General features: G+C 47.2%; 1 protein-coding gene across 1 annotated transcript in view; it reads left to right on the top strand.

Annotated features, from left to right (window-relative positions):
- The window catches only part of Abat (4-aminobutyrate aminotransferase), a 49,683-nt gene that overhangs the window by 7,003 nt on the left and 23,416 nt on the right, over positions 1–19,264 (top strand). Inside the window, exons 5-9 of the mRNA XM_055604467.1 lie at positions 4,925–4,974; positions 13,749–13,829; positions 15,288–15,380; positions 16,304–16,366; positions 18,555–18,618. Coding sequence (XP_055460442.1) covers positions 4,925–4,974; positions 13,749–13,829; positions 15,288–15,380; positions 16,304–16,366; positions 18,555–18,618 — 351 coding nt within the window. The remainder of the gene's footprint in view (positions 1–4,924; positions 4,975–13,748; positions 13,830–15,287; positions 15,381–16,303; positions 16,367–18,554; positions 18,619–19,264) is intronic.

The raw sequence follows: 19,264 nt of genomic DNA, 5'->3' as shown, positions 1-19,264 counted from the left end.
TGTGTGTGTGTGTGTGTGTGTGTGTGTGTGTGTGTGTGTGTGTGTGTCAGAGGACAACACTCAGGAGTCAGTTCTCTCCTTCTGCTATTTAGGTTGCAGGGACTGAGCTCAGGTCATCAGACTTGGCAGCAAGCACCTTTACCCACTCAGTTATCACAGTGGCCCCAGGCTGTTTTTGAGCTCACCCCCAAGGGCTAACATAGACATGCACTACTAACCCAGCTTCCAAATATTTTTTTAAGCTAATAATCACTGAGATTTTACCAGATACCTGGCTATTACCAAAGGCTTCACACATTAACAAATGGCCTTGAGTGCCCTAGTACAGGGTCTTTCGACATTACCCCCAAGTGACCTTACTTCAGATTCCAAGAGGCCATAGGATCTGTCTGGTGGTGCAGAGTCTGAGGTCCTCCCAGAACATGGACCAGTGAGTCCATCCCTTATGTTCCTACAGACACCTGCCTGTCCTATAGACACCTGCCCTGCTGTGGGGCAATTTGAATTTCACAATTCAAAGCCAGGTGGAAAGTTCCCTAATCAGAGTTCCATTTTCAGCTCTCTCCTCCGGGAGCCAGTGAGTCGAGCTGCCTCTGCAGTTTAATGAGGTTTACCAGGACCAGGCTTATCTACTGAGGCAGAAAAGCCATAAACACCCAGGCAGTGTGATAAGCCAGAACTCTGGCCAGAAAACGTTTGGAAAAACCCAGAGAATGTTCTGTCCTTGAGTGATGAGCGGTGTCTAGTCCTAGGCCTGCAAGCCTTGCGTAGGCCAGGGGAGAGGCAGGAAGAGGTTAATTCTTTCTGCACGGTCTTCTGCTGCAGCCTCTGCAGCCGCAAGGGTGAAACCCCAGCTTCCCCTTCTCTTTAAGCCTTTTCTGTTCTCTGAGAAAGGTCCCCTAGGTGATGCTGGGGGTTGATACTTGTCTAAACTTAACAGTCTTTTAAGGAGAACAGACCTGGGCCTCAGGCAGACAACATAAGATTGTTTCCACTGCACTCAGCCTCTAGCCTCAGCAATACAAAGTCTCCTTTCAAAGTAAATGTATTTCAATTAGAAAGTATTTGTCTTCCTCCAGGGAAGCCACTAAGACAGAATGCAGGAGACTGAGTAGCTTATAAACAACAAAATTTCCTCACAGTTTTCAAAGCTGGGAGTGCAAGATCTAGCCATCACTGGTTTAATGTCTAAAGTGTGTTTCTTTCTGGAACAAGGCGCTGCCTTTCCATAGTGTCCTCCCAATATGGGAGGCTGAAAACACCCTTGGGATTTTTGTAAAGGCACTAACTCCCTTCAGGAGGGTGCCACTCACATAACCAAATCACCTTCCAGAGACCTGGGAGAGGCTACAAACAGGATCCAAATAGTATCAGGTAGAGAGCTCAGCAAGATGCATTGTAAGAAGTAAATTTTGCAATTGTGTGTTGTTAAACCTACTTCCTGCTCTAAGCTCCCCTTTTTGTTCTTTCCTCATATATCTTATAAGCTTCTGAGTTCTTGCCCACCTCACTGTTTTACAGCGCTGTTAATTTATTCAAGTAAAAATTTATTGATTGGAGTGAGCCATTGGGGGAGGTGAGAGGGGAGGGTGAGGGAGTGGGCAGAGGTGTCTCAAGATCAGTCTCCAGACATCAGTGCCTACATGCAGGCATGCTCCTTTGGCTTTCCTGCCAGAGTTACTGCCAGGCATGTTCATTACTTTCCCTGTTGCTGCCATAAAACACCCTGACAAAAGCAACTTGAGAGAGAAAGGCTCACGTTTACCGGGTTCACAGTTTAAAGTGTCAGTCCATCATATCGGGGAAGGAGTGGTGGCAGAACAGCAAAATGGCTAGTCACACTGCGCCCAGTCAAGCATAATGTGATGAATGCTGGGGCTTGGCTCATTCTGTCATCTCCCTATCTGTCACCTATCTATCTGTCATCTATCTTGGAAACAGGGGGCCTCATTGTATAGCCCTGGATGGCCTAGAACTCAAGATGGTGCCCCCAACTAACCTAATCAATAAAAGCCCACAAAGACAACCCTAAAGGCTGGTTCCCACATGATTCTAAGTACTATCAAGTTGACAGTCAGTATAAACCTTGACAATGGGACTAGCAATAACAAATTGAAAGTTCCCTGCACACAGTAGATGTTCAATAAATGCACATTATCATAAATGAGAAGAGGGTGGTTCTAAGCAAAATTGCAGAGTCCACGGCCTGTCTTGGCATAAAGAAGACTTGAATGTTCCCTAATTTCTTAGAGTCATCCTTTGTTTGTTTGTTTGTTTGTTTGTTTGTTTGTTGGTGGAGAGGTGAGGAGGCTCCCATGTAGCCCAGGCTGGCCTCAAGTCACTATGTAGTCCAAACTGAATTCCTGATTTTTCTGCCTCCCCCTGCCAAGTGCCGGGATTACAGGTGTGTGCCAGCACACCCAGATGCATCTCCTGTTTTCCATCTGCATCAGCAGCCTGGCCATGCCTGACACCATAGGGCAGGGTGAGGAAGGATTACCAGGGTCAAGCCAGGCACCTAACTCATGCTCAGGAAGTGGGAATTGGAATGAATTGCAATACCACTCTTTCTGTTTTGTTTGTTACAGAGTCTTGCTGTGTACCTCAAGCTGACTTACAACTCAGTCCAGGCTGGCATCAAAATCACATTTTTCCTCCTCAACCTCTTACTAGTACATCTGCCTGGCTTTTTAAAAATCATCATCATGTTTACTTATTTATTTAGAATATGTGTTAGTGTATGTTTTCATGTACACATGCATGTACCCTGCTGTGCATATGGAGATCAGAGGACAACTGTGGGAGTCAGTTCTCTCCTTTCACCATAAGTCCCAGGAATTAAACTCAGATCATCAGGCTTGTGGCAAATACCTTTACCTGCTGATCTAGCTAGCTGACATGGGTGTGCATGTGTGTGTGTGTGTTTATATGTTGTGTGTGTTAGAAATGTATAGGTAAAGCCTAAGATCCTATGAACATTTTCTAAGGCTACTGAGTCAGATCAAGCTATATTTTACATGCTTTCAACCATTCAGCAGAACAGCAGGCATCCAATGTTCCTTTGGGGAGGAATTATCAGTAACAGTGTCATTTAGTACACTTTTCTTAGGTTCAGTTTTGGGTTGTTCTTGGCTGTCCTGTAGACCAGGCTGACCTCAAACTCGCAGAGATCCACCTGTCTCTGCCTTCCAGAATGCTGGGGTTAAAGGGGTGCACCACTCCCGCCACCCCTTTCCTGGCTGTGTTTCTTTTTCGTATCTTGTCACACTGACTGAAATCTAGTGCCAAAGTAAGCAACAGTAGTGACAGTCTTTTCACTGTTGAGCAGGAGTTTGGCATTGAGCTTTTCATCTTCCTATCTCCTTCATTCCCTCCCTCTCATTCTTTCTTTCTTTCTTCCTCCCTCCCTCCCTTCCCTTTCTGTTCTGAAACAGGGTCTCATGTAGCTAGACTGAAACTTTCTACATAGTCCAAGATGACCTTGAACTTCTAACCCTTCTTCCTCTATCTCTGGACTACTGGGTGCAGGTGTGTACCACCAAGCCCAGTTTATCCGGTGCTGGGGTTTGAACGCAGGGCCTCCTGCCTATAAGCACTCTACCAACCCCAGCTACACTGCTGTCCTACGGAGGTTTTGCTCAAACGTCCTTTAACAAGTTGAGGTGCCTTTTAATTCTTAGCTCTTTGGTTGCTTTTGGTTTTGGATTTTGCTTTGGGGTTATATTTTTCTTTGTTTTCTATTGTTATTGTGTGTATGTGCACACAGTATGAGCACCATAGTATGTGTGTGGAAGTCACAGGACAACTTTTTGGAGTCAGATCCTGCCTTGCACCTTTATGTGGATTCTAGGGATGTAACTTAGGCTCTCAGCACTTTGTCTGGTGAGCCATCTCGCCAGCCCTCCTTATTTGTTCTGTGTTGGTTTGAGACAGATCTCATGTAGCCCAGGCTCACCTCTAACTTACTATAGAAAAAAATGACCTTGAACTCCTAGGTTCCAGGTCTGGGCTCCCACCTCCAACTTCAATACTTAGCTTGTTGAGTGTTTTTATCATGAAGTCACATTGCATTATGCCAAATGTTTTTCTTTTTTCTGTATTTATTGAGGTGACCCAGAAGGATCCATTATTACTGGTATCTTCTACCAAGCTATTCGGTGCACACTTGAGCGTATCTACTTTCCATCTGCCCCCTTTCCACTTGGTAGAATCACTCCACTGATTCTAACAGCATAAGTGACCCTATCTAACCCTTTTCTCCAGCTGCATGGTGACATGCAAAGAGATCATTGTGTGCTGGACTCAGTTTGTATATCAGCATACCTGGTATGCTGTTGATGTGTGTAAGATGCTTTCAAATACAGAGATGTTGAGTGTTGCCATTAAGGCCCTGTAGATAGGATAATGTCACAGGAGTTGCTGAGTCTCGGAGTATCCTGAGCCTAGTCATGGAAATCAGGAATGTTGCTTTTCCTCTGGGAAGTAAGTGCTTTGAGGCCCTGGAACATGCATGTGTACATGAAGGCAGTATGCAGCATGTGGCATGGTGGTCACTTTGCCAGCGGTGCTCCCTGGTCCTTGAAGAAACGTTCATTGGGCTCCATGTCAGCTGGACACTGGGAAATGAGGCAGGGCCACATGCAGTCCATTACATTGGCCTGTTCATACTGGCATTGTCCTTGCATTCTCCTCCTAATGTGTCTCTGGTCCAGCAGGTCTCAAACCTGAACAAACATCCAAGCGACACCAGGGAACCTGGAGCTGTCCAGGCTGCACTGAGAGAGACTTCTAGTCAGAGATCAGAGCCTTTGATATATACAAAGAGTTTCAGAGATGGAAAGGAATGGACGGGCAGAGAACTGGTGCAGCTGGAAATCCAGGTGCAGTAGCACTCCCTAACCTTGCTGTACCCTCCTCTCCCCAGGTTACAACCATCCGGCTCTGACGAAGCTTGTCCAACAGCCTCAGAATGCGGTAGGTCTCCCTGATGTTCCAAATAAGGGCAGAGCTCATGGCCAGATTCGCTGGGCATCTTTAGGCATGCTTCATTTGCAGCACTCACCTGTTTGCTGAGCTTGTGCCCTGATCAGGCACTCGGATGCCTTGGAGAGGTACTGGTTACTTTTCCTCAGTGTGATGTAGAGTCACCTGAGAAACAGCAAACCCCAGGAGAGGAAATGCCTCCATCTGATTGTCCTGTGGGTGTGTCTATGAGACATTTTCTTGATTACTGACAGATGTGAGAGGGCCCAGTTCTCTGTGGGCAGAGGCACCCCTGGGCAGTGTTCCTAGGTTGTTTAAGAAAGCAAGCTGAGAGGCTGAGGGGCTGGAGAGATGGCTCAGATGTTAAGAGCACTGGCTGTTCTTCCAAAGGTCCTGAGTTCAAGTCCTAACAACCACATGGTGGCTCACTAACCATCTATAATGAGAGCTTGTACCCCTTCTGGCCTGCAGACATACATGCAGGCAAAAAACTGAAAATATATAGATAAATTTTTAAAAAGAGAAGAAGAAAGAAGGATGAGGGGCTAGAGAGATGGTTTAATAATTAAGAGGACTTGTCGTTCTTGCAGAGGACCTGGCTCGGGCTTCCAACACCCACATGGCAGCTCACAAGCAACTATAACTACAGTGCTAGGGTATTCAGTACCTCTCCTGACCTCCTCAGGCTCCTGTATGCATGTGGTACACATAAATACACTTGGGCACACACATAAAATAAAACAATTTTGTTGCAAAAAAAGAACCTGAGCAACATGCCAGTGAGCCGTGGTTCCTCCATGGTTTCTGTTTCACTTCCTGCGTCCAGGTTCCTGCCCTGAGCTCCTGCACTGGCTTCCCTCAGTAATGGACTGTACCCTGGAAGCCAAACAAGCCTTCCTTGTCCACAGATGTTTAGTCATGGTATTTATCACAGTGACAGAACATAACTGGGACAATGAGAAAAACTCCCATGGAGACAGTCACTTAACCTCATACATCAGTTGAGAATTGTAACCACATTTAGGCTAGAGTCAAGGGCACAGTGCTGTGTAGGCATAAGACAATGATGATGGTTAACATATATGAACAATGTAGTATGTGACAAATACTATGTTCAGCTCCTTAAGATTTTTATTTTTATTTGCATGTCTGAATGTGCACTATATGCACGCAGTACTTGCATGCAGAAGAGGCATCAGATCTCCAGGAATAGGAGTTACAGGCTGCTGTGTGAAGCCTGATACGGATGCTGGGAACCAAACCCAGGTCTTTTGCAAGAGCAGCAAATGCTCTTAACCTTGAGACAGCTCTACAGTCCCTCTTTTAAATGTACTACTATCAAACTTTAATACATGTATATGTTGTATGTTGAGCCCATCCTCCGCCCCAATAGCCATCTGTATGGACTATACTTAATGACTGCGGTGTGTCCATCCAACCCTGAATGATGACATGGAGACATGTCTATTTGTAATAGCTTTAGGCCTTAGCTTTCTGTTGTTCCCAACTAGTTCCCAATCTTATAACCTATATTTAATCTATGTTCTGCCACACGGTTCTTTACCTCTCCTTAGTTTCTCACAGTCCAGCTTCTTCCATGCCTTATAGGTGAATCTCTTCACACCTCTTTCTCTCTCAGAATTCCTGTTTCTCCAAAAGTCCTGCCTATTTTCTCCTGCCTTTGCTATAGGCCTTTCAGCTCTTTAGTCAACCAATCAGAAGGTGATGGAGAACAATGTTTACAAAACATTGAGACAGGTGATGATTAGCAATACCCAAGTCCAGTCTGTACTCAGCTCTCCGCTGGTACAGAAACCAGCATTTTAATATTCAAGGACAACCTTTACACAGCTCACAGAACACCACTCCAGTGGGGAAGGGAGTTTAAAGAGACATGAAGGAGGAGAAGCTATGGGGTGACAAGCCAGTGAAAGCGAGGCATGCTTGAGGGAAAAAGACATGAGCAGAGTCAGCACTGGGCAGGATTCGAGTAGGACCAGAGCAGCAATACAGTTCACATCACCTTTGTCCTAGGTTGGTTCCTGTGGCTGTGAAAAACACAAACAAACAGAAAACCCCGGCATGGAGGAGGAGAGTGTTTATTTGGCTTAAAATTACCATCCATCACTAACAGAGTCAGGGTAAAACATGGAGGCAGGAACTGAAGCAATGCTGCTTACTAGCTTGCTCCTCGTAGCTTGCTCAACCCAGGACCACCAGCCCAGGGATGTCCCGCCCCTGTCCCATCAAGCATTAATCATGGAAATGTCCCATAGACATGCCCACAGGCCAGTGTGACAGAGGCAATGCCTCAACTGGGGCTCCCCCTTCTCAGAGAAGTATAGGTGTGTGTCAAGCTGACAGAAACCACCCAGTTCAACCTTCAGTCGGTTGTCTCAGTCTTAGTATTGATGGTGTTTAGGTCCAGGTCATGTTGTCCGGGCCTCCTGTCATGGCAAAACATGTCTTAGAAATGCCTGCATTTTCTCTGGTGGGTACAGTGACCTTGCTTGAGAAGTCCCATGGTAGAAGAGCTATCCTGGGCATGGTGGGAAGCCATGACCCTGAGGTTCAACACACGAGGAGACCTGTGTCTACCCTCAGTGTCCCTTCTTGGTGTACTCTGTGAATCTGTCGAAGAAGCCTATTGCTGCCCTTGTTTGTCCTTTTAAGGATCATTTTTAGATGTCATTTTCCAGAGGGTGAGGAATGTCACTCAGTTGTCAAAGTGCCCAGTATGCAGGAGCCTGGAGTTCTATCCACACCACTTAATGAAAGTGGAGGTGGTGGTGAATATCAATAATTCCAACACTCAAGAAATGGAAGCAGGAGGATCAGACTCCAGGGGCACCCTCATTTCTATAAGGAATTTGAGACCAGAATGGGCTACGTGAGGTCCTGTATGAAAATGAAATAATAATAATAGAAATTTCACTTTCCTATTGGTTCTGCCACCATGCACTTTTGATACTGTTACATGTTCATTTTCAATTACTATGCTAACAGAAGGCCACAGATTTGGTTTAAAATAATATCTAAGAACTTCCTATAATCCAAGCACTCTGGAGGCTGAGGCAAGAGAGGATCAGGAGTTCAGGTTCAGCCTCACCTTTGAAGCCAGCCTGGGATATACGAGACCCTGTCTCAACTACAAACTCAGAGCAGTACCTGTACATGGCCTCTGCTTCAGGCCAAGGGTCTGTTGAGCCCAGCTATGGACTCTGCTCCTAGGGCCAGGCCTCCCAGCCTTCCACCTGGAGGCTCATTCAGGCTTTTGGCAGATTCCTTTCCTCTTGGTCTCCTTGCAGCTTCCGTCACCACCTGCAGAAGTAGTTTTGTCCTCTTCTTCTGCTCCTGTAGTCTGACTGGGCCCAGAGGGAAAAACAGAACCATCTCCCAAGCAAGCCCATTAGGAGCCTTCATGACAACTTCTGGTGACAGGCATAGTCCTGAGGGTAGCAGGAATATCTGGAGATCTGGCATCCCGTGGTTGCTCCTGCAGTTTCAGATATGCTGAACAGGTACCACAACAAGTCTGTGCTATACAGCAGGATGTGATATGCTTCACCCTGCATTGAGAACGAAAGAATAGGGACAGGGATCAGACCAGGTCCAAAAGAGACAGACCCTGGCCCTTTCTCCTAAAAGACCCCTGTGTCTGTCCTCTTCCCTGCCCCATGAATGGAATCGTTTCTCATGTACTCCTTATCCTGTCTGATTATTTTTCTCAAAAGATCATGTAGCCATCCATCCTCATTCATCCTCTTGTGGGCAGGAGACCATCCATTCCAGTGGTTTCCTGCAGTTACTTGTGTGAATATACTATGGCCAGCTTGTGTTCCTCCTGAGGAGAGTTCTACTTTGGGACTCCCGGGAAGATGGCTGCTTAGATGATGGCGCCTGTGTCCTTTGTGGGGTCTACCTGTGTCTCTCGCTGATACAGAGCTAGCAACAGAGCTGTGACCATGGTGGGTGTTCATGTTCTACTTCTTCAGATCCTGCCAGTTGGCAAACTTACTGACTTGATTTCCTTTCCCACCAGCATCAGGGTGAGGCAGGGTCTCCATCGCTCCATGTCCTATCAACACTTAGTGAATGTGAGGTTTTTGTGTGACTCAGAGGAGGACACCTTGTCTATGCATGATGGGAAGCTTGATCCCTGAAGGAAACCAGGGGTCCAAAAAAGCCCAGACCTAGTCAAGAACTGAACTGCACTCTTGCCTGTGCTGGTGGGGTAGAACACTCTTGGTAGAGTTCACCTGGCATGCACAAAGCCCTAGGTTTAATCGCAAGCACTGCATACACTGTGTGTGGATGTGAATGACGCTAATTCCAGCCCTCGGGAGGTAGATGCCATGCTACAGAAGTTCCAGGCCATCATAAACTATATGACAAGTTCAAGGCTAGCCTAGGCTACAAAAGACCCTGTTCCAAAAAAGATTTTAAATCCTTTTAAACCCAGAATTGAAGCTTTTCTGAAAGAGGCATGATCAGTGGGCATGAGAGGACCTGCCTGTCCAGGAGTAACAAGAGGACAGTCTGAGCAGGTACCAAGGGGATCCTGAGGAAGTGGCCAATGAAGCCAGAGGCTCAGGGGGTGTGTTTACAATCAAAGCTGCTTTGTTTCAAAACTTGTGGGGATCCCAGATGCCTTGGCAGCTGGTGCTGAAAGAATGTGTCAACAAACATGTCACACATATCTGCAGTGTCAGCTGCCTGTGGAGGCAGTCTTCCCAACAGAGTGGGGCATGAAGACCCAAGGGTTCTGATCCTTGCAATGACGTCCTCCTGTTCTCCCAGGAACCTTCCTTGCTTCCCCACATACCTGCCACATCTTACCCAGGCAAGAGCTGGTCCTCACCTTCACCTCCACACTGGGAGACATGGTCCAGTTGCTATGGTACCCCTGTCTTCCATCTAGCTTTTCAAAGCTGGAATTACAGATGATCCACCAAGCCCACCAAGTGTTTACTTGGGTTTTGGTCCTCATGCTCACCCAACAAGAATTTTACCCACTGAGTCATCTCCCCCAGACCACACCTGGCTTCTTCTCCAACCCTCCTGGGTCACACTGATACCACCGTGAAAGTCCATCCTGGTGATTTCATGTCACTGCAGAAATAGGTACCTTGAATCTATCTGGGCTCCAGTGCTAGGGCCATCTCATAATCTCCCCTACACTGTGCACTGTGGTTGGACGTACATGGACGTGGTCACACTGCCATGAGTAACAGCTGCAGTCTGATCTCCCCACACCTGGGATGGATGGCACACAGCGAAACATGTAAAACACTCAGCAGTCTGTGACTTCCTGGCCATTCTACTGTTCCTCAAGCCTGAGCTCTGCTCTTTCCCTATGCCTTCTCTTCTCAAGGCTCTCTATCAGTACCTGGCAAGAGGCACCCGCGTTGGCAGATGAAGACCCTGAACTTCAGAGCTGTTAAGTGATTTGCCTAAGGCTACACAGCCAAAGCTAGCTCTCCCTTTTCTGAACTTTAAGGCGGGCAAGCCTTCTGGAAACCCGTCCTCATTTGATTCTGCGGCCATGTGTCCCAGATATCTTCTGTTCTTAATGTCACGCTTTATCGAGCAAGAACACCACCCCCACATCTTTTCTGAGCCCAGATAGGCAACCAGGCTGCCAGCTTGCCTGTCTCTCTCTGGAGGCCTTTTCCCTGCAGCCCATGGCAGCAGTTTGCACCCACCCTGTTCTCATCATGTCCCTGATTCCTCACAGGCCTCATGAGCAAGTCAGAGCCTGGAGGAAATGCTTTTTAAGGCCCTGACAACAGAGCAAGGTCTCCGGTTGTGTCGAGCCAATGTGCATTAGCTAATGCTAATGCTAACCCAGCATTAGCAATTCTGAGCAGAGGTGCTGGAGTGCCTATCCCAGAATGCCATCAGAAGCCAGCAAACCCACAATGGAGGCATGTCTGTGTGTCTTGGAATAAGTTTCCTGACCTCTCTGGTCCTCAGCAGTGAAGAAAAGTTCATTTCATACTTCTCATCCTTCCTGCCCCCTCTGTGTCTCATAGGCCCACCAAGGAAGGGGTAACAAAGCAGGAAAAGCAATAGATGTTTGAATCTGCGTCTCCCTCCATTTCTACCAGTCCAAGCCACATCCTAAAGGCACCAGGAGCCAGGGTCTCCCTGTCCCGAGTCTCCCACAGCAAAGCAATGGCACTGTTCAGATTTGACCTTATTATCTGATCAGAGGGATGAGTCTGAGACATCCCCACATCCCAGTGAATCTCTACTTGCTTGTTTTGGTTTGTTTGTTTTTGAGACAGGGTCTCCTATGATCTAGACTGGTCTCAGCCTCCCTGCGTAGCTAAGGACAGCCTTGAGTTTCTGAGCATTCTGCCTCCACTTCCCATATGCTTGTAATTGCTGCCATGAGCCACCCTACTAGGTTTCTACAGTTCTGGAGGTAGAACCCAGGGCTTTGTGCATAGTAGATGAGCATTCTACCAGCAGAGAGATATCCTCAGACTAGGCTGGCCTTGAACTTGATAGGAAGCTATGCCACACCCTGCCCGATCCCTACTTTTTATAATAAATGTTCTTAATCATAGCAAGAGAATACTTTTTGATTTTCAGACAAACTGCAAAGGTAGTTCCTGTGTCCTCTCTCTAGCTGCCCCTGAAGCTAAGGCCATTTGCCAAACGATGCATGCAAGTAAACACTGATCAGAGCCAAGCCATCAATTTTCCCAGTATTTTCCTTTTGTGGTGTGTCCTAGAATCCAAGCCAAGGTGCCAAGCTGCATTTAGTGTGATCTCTTTCATAACTCAGGCCCACTTCCGCAGTCCCTGCTGGTGTGTGTCAGGGGTGAATCCCCAGGACAGCTCTGCTCTTAGCCCACCGGCAGGTGTGTTTGGTTGTGAGCATGAGGGCCAACTCCAGCACCAAGACGAGGAAGGGACTGCAGCTCCCAGTCAACCTCCAGCTGCTTCCTCAACTTCCCATTCTGAGAGCCCAGAGTGCCTTGTTTTGTCTTGAAAACTGGATCTATTCTGAATCTTCTGGCTTTGTACAGTATGCCACTAACCCTACCCAATACCCTAACTCAGCGGTTCTCAACCTTCCCAATGCTGTTACCCTCTAATGCAGCCTCTCTTGTTGTAGTGACCCCCAACCATACAATTATTTTTGCTGCTACTTCATAACTCTAAGTGTGCTACTTTTATGACTCCTAACGTAACTATCTGTCTTAGGCAACCTACAGGTTGAGAACCACTGCTCATCTTAAGGATGTGGAAAGGCCCTGCCCAGTGACTTCCAGGGAGGAGGTGGCCAGATGCTCCATGCTTCCTCCCTGGCCTCACTGTTGCATGCTCTCTGGGATCATGCCCTACTGATGGGTGGGGCAAGGAGGGAGGCCACAGTTACGAAGTCACCATCACCTAGTTCCCCTGTGAACAAAGATGGGCACAACTTCTCTCTGTTTTAAAGATAAAGTCGTTGAGGCTTTAAGTTATTTACCCTTAATAGCTTTAGCTTTGTTTTGCTTGGGGATATTTCAGACAGGGTCTCATGTAGTCTCAATTTGTAGGTGAGAATGACCTTGAATTTTTGATCCCCCTGCCTCCATCTCCCCAGTTCTGGGGTTACATATGTGTGCCAGCACACCTGACCTATTCACTGTAGAGGATGGAACCCAGAGCTTCCTACACAGTAGGCAAAAGCTCGACCTCCTGACCTTTGGTCCAGCCCCTGAAGGTATGTTAATAAGATTTTACTCTTAAAGGCACTTGCCTAGCTTAGGACCTTGCACTTCTATCCCTCAGGCAGAGGCCATTTGAAGCTAAAATTTTATTAGAACTAGAAAGTCAATGCACATTTCCCTTTCCTTTGGAAATGTGTTTGTGCCATCTTCCTTACCCCTGTGGTCCAGCTCAGCAGAGACAGAGCAGGAGAGAGCAGGACAGGATGGGACAGGGAGGAACAGACTCATCTTTGGACAAACAGGTTGATCTCAGTCCTTACCGGAGCCCCTCATTTCTCAGATGTGAGAGCAAACATCAGTTCAGCACTAACTCACACTGTCGATTTTTTTACAGAGGGAATTAATTCTCTTGGACCCATGTCTATCAGAATGGGGCAGTAGGAGAGGGGAATAGATTGACACAAAGATGCCGCAAAGATGCTTGTGGTGCTCTGGCTTTTAGCCAGCTTCACCAATACACCTCCATTCTATTTAGAAGTTCCACAACTGTAGTGTGTGTGTGTGTGTGTGTGTGTGTGTGTGTGTGTGTGTGCGCCCATGCTCAGGGGTGCATGTGCTATAGTACACAAAGTGTGGAGGCCAGAGGGCAATCTCAGGTGTTAGTCTTGTCTTGCTTGAGACATAAACTCTTGTTCCCTCCCCGATGAGCACTCCAGGCTGGCTGGCCCAAGCTTCCTCGGATTCTGCCATCTCTGCTTCTCATCCTGACATGGGGACACTGGGGTTACAGACACTCACTACCACATCCAACTCTACGTTAGTTCTGGGGATCAGAACTCAGGTCCTCACACTTATGCGGTACTTTACCCACCAAGCCAGCTCTCCAGTCCCTGCCTTTTAGTGCCTTTAAAAATAATTAAAGTGTATTAGTGAATTCCAGCTAGTGCTATGTGAAACTTTGTCTCCCTAAAATACCAATGAGCCTACAGTGCCACAAAGAGCCTATTTGACCTCTCAACCATATAAAGGTGCCATGCGGAAGAAGACCTGGGCGGGAGCCCAAGAGCTGACACATTTGCCTGCTGTCCTTTCCAGAGCACGTTCATCAACAGACCTGCCCTGGGCATCCTGCCTCCAGAGAACTTTGTGGATAAGCTCCGAGAGTCCCTTATGTCGGTAAGTTTGAGGGATGAGCCCTTCCATGTTTGTAGTCCCACCTCCACCTTTCGGCCTGTCTGTGTGTCCTCAGCAGTGGCCCTGGCACGAGCTGGAAAGAATGAAATCCATAGCCAGGAAGGATGAGTGGGTAGGTGGCAGCAGCTTCAGTAACTGTCTGGCCATATATAATGCCAGTACTCGGGGAGGCAGAGGCAGGCAGATCTCTGTGAGTTTGAGGCCAGCATGGTCTACAAAGCGAGTCCAGGACAGCCAGGGCTACACAGTGAAACCCTGTCTCAAAAAACAAAAAAGAAAGAAAGAAAGAAAGAAAGAAAGAAAGAAAGAAAGAAAGAAAGAAAGAAAGAAAGAAAGAAAAAGAAAAGAGTCCATGTCAGAGACAGTCCCTGTTCCCCTTACTAGGTAATGCACATTGAAATTGAACTGCCATGGGCTACGTCTGAGCAGGGGGGTCTAGGTCCTTTCCATGAGTGGTCTGGATAAGAGGGAGGGAGGGTGGGACTGGGGGAAGATGAGGGATAGGGATACAGCTAGGCTACAAAGTGAATAAATTGTAATAAATAATACATTTTTAAAAAGAAGACACAGACTAAATGAGCAACTTTTTACTTGGTTGAAAGAACCAAGTAAATAGAGAGAGAGAGAGAGAGAGAGAGAGAGAGAGTAAAAAGGGTCTCATGTAGCCCACAATGGCCTCAAATGAATGGCCTATGTAGCCCAGGCTTGTCTCAAATTCAGTATGGGGATAGCCTTGAATGGATCTTCTTGAATCTATTCTTATTGCAGGCGTGTACCACCACACCCATTTTTGTACAGGGCTGGGAATCTGAACCCACAGCTTGTGCGGACTAGGCAAGTGCTCTACCATATCTCTAGCCCTCAAGAAGATTTTCAGTTTTTCTTTTGAAGAAAAGAAGGGGTTGTGTGTGTTGAATAAAGGGCATCCTGGGGAAATTTGTACGTGTCCTATGATGAGCACTTGGCATGAGGGATTTGGTCCTCCATGGACTCTTCTTCAGTTCTTCTTGCCGAAAGAACTAAAGTCATTGAGAACCCTAGCTTACCATCTTGGAAGTCTGGGAGACCCAGAGAGGACTGCTATTTTCACACACACACACACACACACACACACACACACACACACACACACACCCCTTCTCTTTTAATTGAGACACAGTCTCACCGTGTGGTTCCAGCTAGTACTGCGATGGACAGGCGTACACAGCCACACTGGGCTGGGCTCTGCCAGAGCGTCTCTTGCCTTCTTTCCTCTATCCTGATCTCAACAATCTTCCTGGGCTCCTTCTGTCCACCCTGGAAAAGTCTGAGCTCACCCTTCTAACTTGCTTTTCCTGGCGTGCCCCTCCTTCCCTCCCTCAACCTTCTACCAATGCTGGGTGATTCAGCTCCAGGAACAGAAATGGTGTCCATGTTATTCATAGAGGCCTCTCTCTGCAGGTGGCACCCAAAGGCATGTCCCAGCTCATCACCATGGCCTGTGGCTCCTGCTCCAATGAGAACGCATTCAAGACCATCTTCATGTGGTACCGGGTGAGCTTTGGGGCAGGAACACCCACACTGACTCAGCACCACACTGACACACACCCCCAGGATGTTCAACTTGGATATAATCTAGAGAGAGCTTGACTGGAGCTTTCCCAACATCCAAGTGTGAGGTGGCACAAAGGGCTGAGGCTCTGTGTCAATGCAGTTATGTTACTGGAGCTAGTAGGATAGAGCCTAACAAGCCAGGCTTAGCCACCTGTCCTCCAGAGGCCAATTAAAGCAGCAAATTAATAGTTAAAAGGAAAAAAATCAATTTATTCAATGTGGCCACCTTGGGAAGAGGGCCAAATAAAGAGATCTAGTCACACTCCAAGTCTGTCTTCCAGGTCCAGACATGAGACTTAGGTTTAAGTAGAAGGGCAGAGAACTAAATAAGGAAGCAGTCCTGATCAGGGCCTGGACCCACTCACCCCACCCCCACGGCTGCTATTGTCTTAGCTCCAGTCTCTCCTGGAAGGTTCTGATAGTTTATAAATCCTTCTCAAGGAGACAAGAGCCCCCTCTTTTGTCCCAAGGAGACAATTGCCTCTTGGGCTTCAGCCTTTTTTTCTCACAACCTGAGACCCTAGGGGGAATTTCAGTTTCTTGGGGGTCAATTGTTTCAGTAGCCTGATAGCCAAAGCTCTTCATTCCTGCCACAAGGGGTACAGTCGTGTTTTTTTCCTGCCGTAAGTCGGCCCATCTCAACAAACCCTGGTTACTGCTGACAAAATATTAATAGATCAGAAAGCAACACTTGCATCTATTTCATTGCAAGCTCAGTTAGTGCCTTGTATGTATCTAGACATGTCATGCTAGAACATTAAGTTAGCTCTTAAAAAAACACTCTAGTTGTCTGGATTAAGCATCACCTTGGTAGGGGAGGGATGCCTCTTTGACCCCAGCATGTCTCTGTTCTGTTTTGGCAGAGTAAGGAACGAGGTCAGAGAGGTTTCTCAAAAGAGGAGCTGGAGACCTGCATGATTAACCAGGTAGGTGCAGAGCTGGAGAGATGGCTCAGCAAAGGTGCCTAGTTCCAAGCCTGGCAGCCTGAGTTCAATCCTGGGAACACACACACACACACACACACATAGGAATCCACATGTACACAACACATAATGTAATTATCTTGTAGATGTAGATGGGCCTGCTGCCTCACCCATTTGGGGACCTGCCTAGCCCCCTCATGCTGCCACTAATTGAGTGACCCCCATCCTTCTGAATTAGGATGAGTACCCAACCTTTGCCACCTGGAGTTTATTTCCTGATACAAGGGCTGAGTCTGTTTCTAATTAGCTATTAGTTTTCCAGAACAACTTCCTGAGTCTGGCAGTCTACAGAAACCATGAATGTCTGCTCCAGTCTAGAACAATCCAAACCGTCCACACAAATGTCTACACTAGGGCTGGAGAGATGGCTCAGAGGTTAAGAGCACTGGCGGCTCTTCCAGTGGTCCTGAGTTCAATTCCCAGCAACCACATGGTGGCTCACAAACATCTATAATGAGATCTGGTGCCCTCTTCTGGCTTGCAGGTGTAAATGGAGACAGAATATTGTGTACATAATAAATAAATAAATCTTTTTTTTTAATGTCTACACTAGTGTTTATACCATTGGTGTTTATAGTAATTACAACCAGTAAGGGTTGGATATCACCTATTCTGACCCATAATGCAGAAAGATCACTTAACTGTAGGGCTCCTGAGCTGAGAAAGCATGCTACAGATGGGGTTCATCTTGATGTCCAAGGGCAGCTTGGTCTATCAACAGTTTTAGACCTCATTTCTCAGATTTAGTAGCTCCATCAAAGTGTACCTACTAATGTGTGTCTGTTGCCATTTTGTTGTGTTGCTGTATTTTGTTTTATGGGACAGTTCTCAGGTAGCCCTGGCTGACCTGAAGCCTGAAGGCTTCAGATTTGCAGAGATCCCTCTGTATCTGCCTTTTGAGTGTCGTGGGATTACAACCGAGGGCCACCATCCTGGCTTGATTTATCTGTTACCTTTACAATCAGGAGGCAAACAGGAAATAGTGATGAGAGTATTCTAGGATGTGTGGGAGGTGGTCATGGAGCTTTTCTCAGGGAGAATGCTGCAGGGACCTCCAACCTCCAGAGCCAGGACTGAGGCATCTGAGGAGGCTGAAATCAGAGCCTATTAGGGTTCGCTTAGTGGATAGAGGGTAAAAAAAGCAAACAACTATGGTGCACACCTTTAACCCCAGCACCCGGGAAGCAGAGGCAGGTGGATCTCTGTGAGTTCGAGGCCAGCCTGACCTGCAAAACAAGTCTAGGACAGCCAGGGCTCTTACATACAGAAACCCTGTCAAAAAAAGAAAAAGAGAGAGAGAGAGAGAGAAAGAAAAAAAGAACTTAAACAGTGAGGTTGGAGATATAGCCACTCCCATGGAACCCAGGCTCAGTTCCCAGCACCCATCTATAACTCCAGTCCCAGGGAATTCGATTTCTTCTTCTGGCCTTGACAACAAGCCCCAAGGCAGTACACAGACAGGCAGACAAAACAAATAAGATTTTTAAAAAGAAAGTGAACAGTGGCCACCTCCTCATCTGCTTGGACCTGTGAAAGGCCTAAAAATGTATGCACTGGGTTCTTGAGCCTCTGGAACCCCTGGGGTTCCTCCTTCCCCGTGTGCCCTGGCCAACCTCTTCAGACACCTAGGTCATTTCTGGTACCTGTGCATTTCCAGTGAAAGCCACGTCTCAGCTCCTGGCTTAGAACAGCCTCACAGCACGAGGCTGTGGAAGCCAGGGCAGCCTGGGGCATGGGCAGGCTGGAGGAGCAGAGACGCCCCTTAAAACTAGGACATAAATCCACAGCCAGCCAGCAGGTGACTGGCGGTGCACACTGCCCCTGGCTGCTGCCAAGGAGAAAAAAATGTCACCCGGCCAGACCATTTGGAAAGCCAGAAGCTCAGACATTGATGTATAACTTGTTTGTTTTAAATCTGTAACTTTTAAACCTTCGGTAGAAAAGTGCAAACGAGACACCTGCAGTGTGGGTATAGACAGCTAAGATCTATACACAGCCGCACCCCTGCCCTGTCCGCACCCCAAGAAGAACCTCGGCTCTGATGGACACTGGCTTCCTCTGGGTCTACTGAGTAACATACAGCCCCCAGTGCTCATAATGGTGACTGGTACCTGCACTTTTTTTATTCCAGAGTCCTGGATGCCCAGACTACAGCATCCTTTCCTTCATGGGTGCTTTCCACGGGAGGACCATGGGTAAGGAGGGGCCAGTATGGTCCCAGAATGCTGCCTGTCACCACAGATGCTAATGAGCAGAGACAGAAGTTGAATCTTTAGGCTGCCTTGTATCTAGAAATAATATGTTAGTCTGAGAGGAAAAAGGGCGTGTGTGTGTGTGTGTGCACGCAGGTGTCCATTCCTCACTCCTATCCAGTCAGCATGTTTTACAAGGAGTAAGAACAAAGGTATCAGTCATTCCGAAGTTCAGTGTTGTCCTCTGATCAGGGTCAGCCTCCTCTCTGAGATTTTGGTATTTGCACACACACCCTTATCACCTCCTGAACTTTTCCCTCCTTATCTCTCCCTGGGCAACAGCATTCATATTTCTCAAGCCTACTGAGCCTTACAATCCTTCCATGCACCACCTAGGCCGAAGGTTAACTCAGAACAAACAAACTGTTGGCAGTGTACATAGTGGGCTATTGCAATGTGAACACTTAGAGCAACTGAAATGGCTCAGTGCATAATGGTTCTTGTCCCCAAACTTGCTGTCCTGAATTTGATCCCCAGAACCAACATGGTGGATGGACACTCCCATTAGTTGTTCACATGCATACTGGCACACTAACTCACAAAGATAGATAGATAGATAGATAGATAGATAGATAGATAGATAGATAGA

The sequence above is a fragment of the Psammomys obesus genome, unplaced genomic scaffold (assembly GCF_907164565.1).
Source record: "Psammomys obesus unplaced genomic scaffold, mPsaObe1.curated_primary_1811, whole genome shotgun sequence".
Lineage (NCBI taxonomy): Eukaryota > Metazoa > Chordata > Mammalia > Rodentia > Muridae > Psammomys > Psammomys obesus.
Note: the sequence above shows the minus strand (reverse complement) of the source record. Positions and strands in the feature narration are given on the sequence as shown.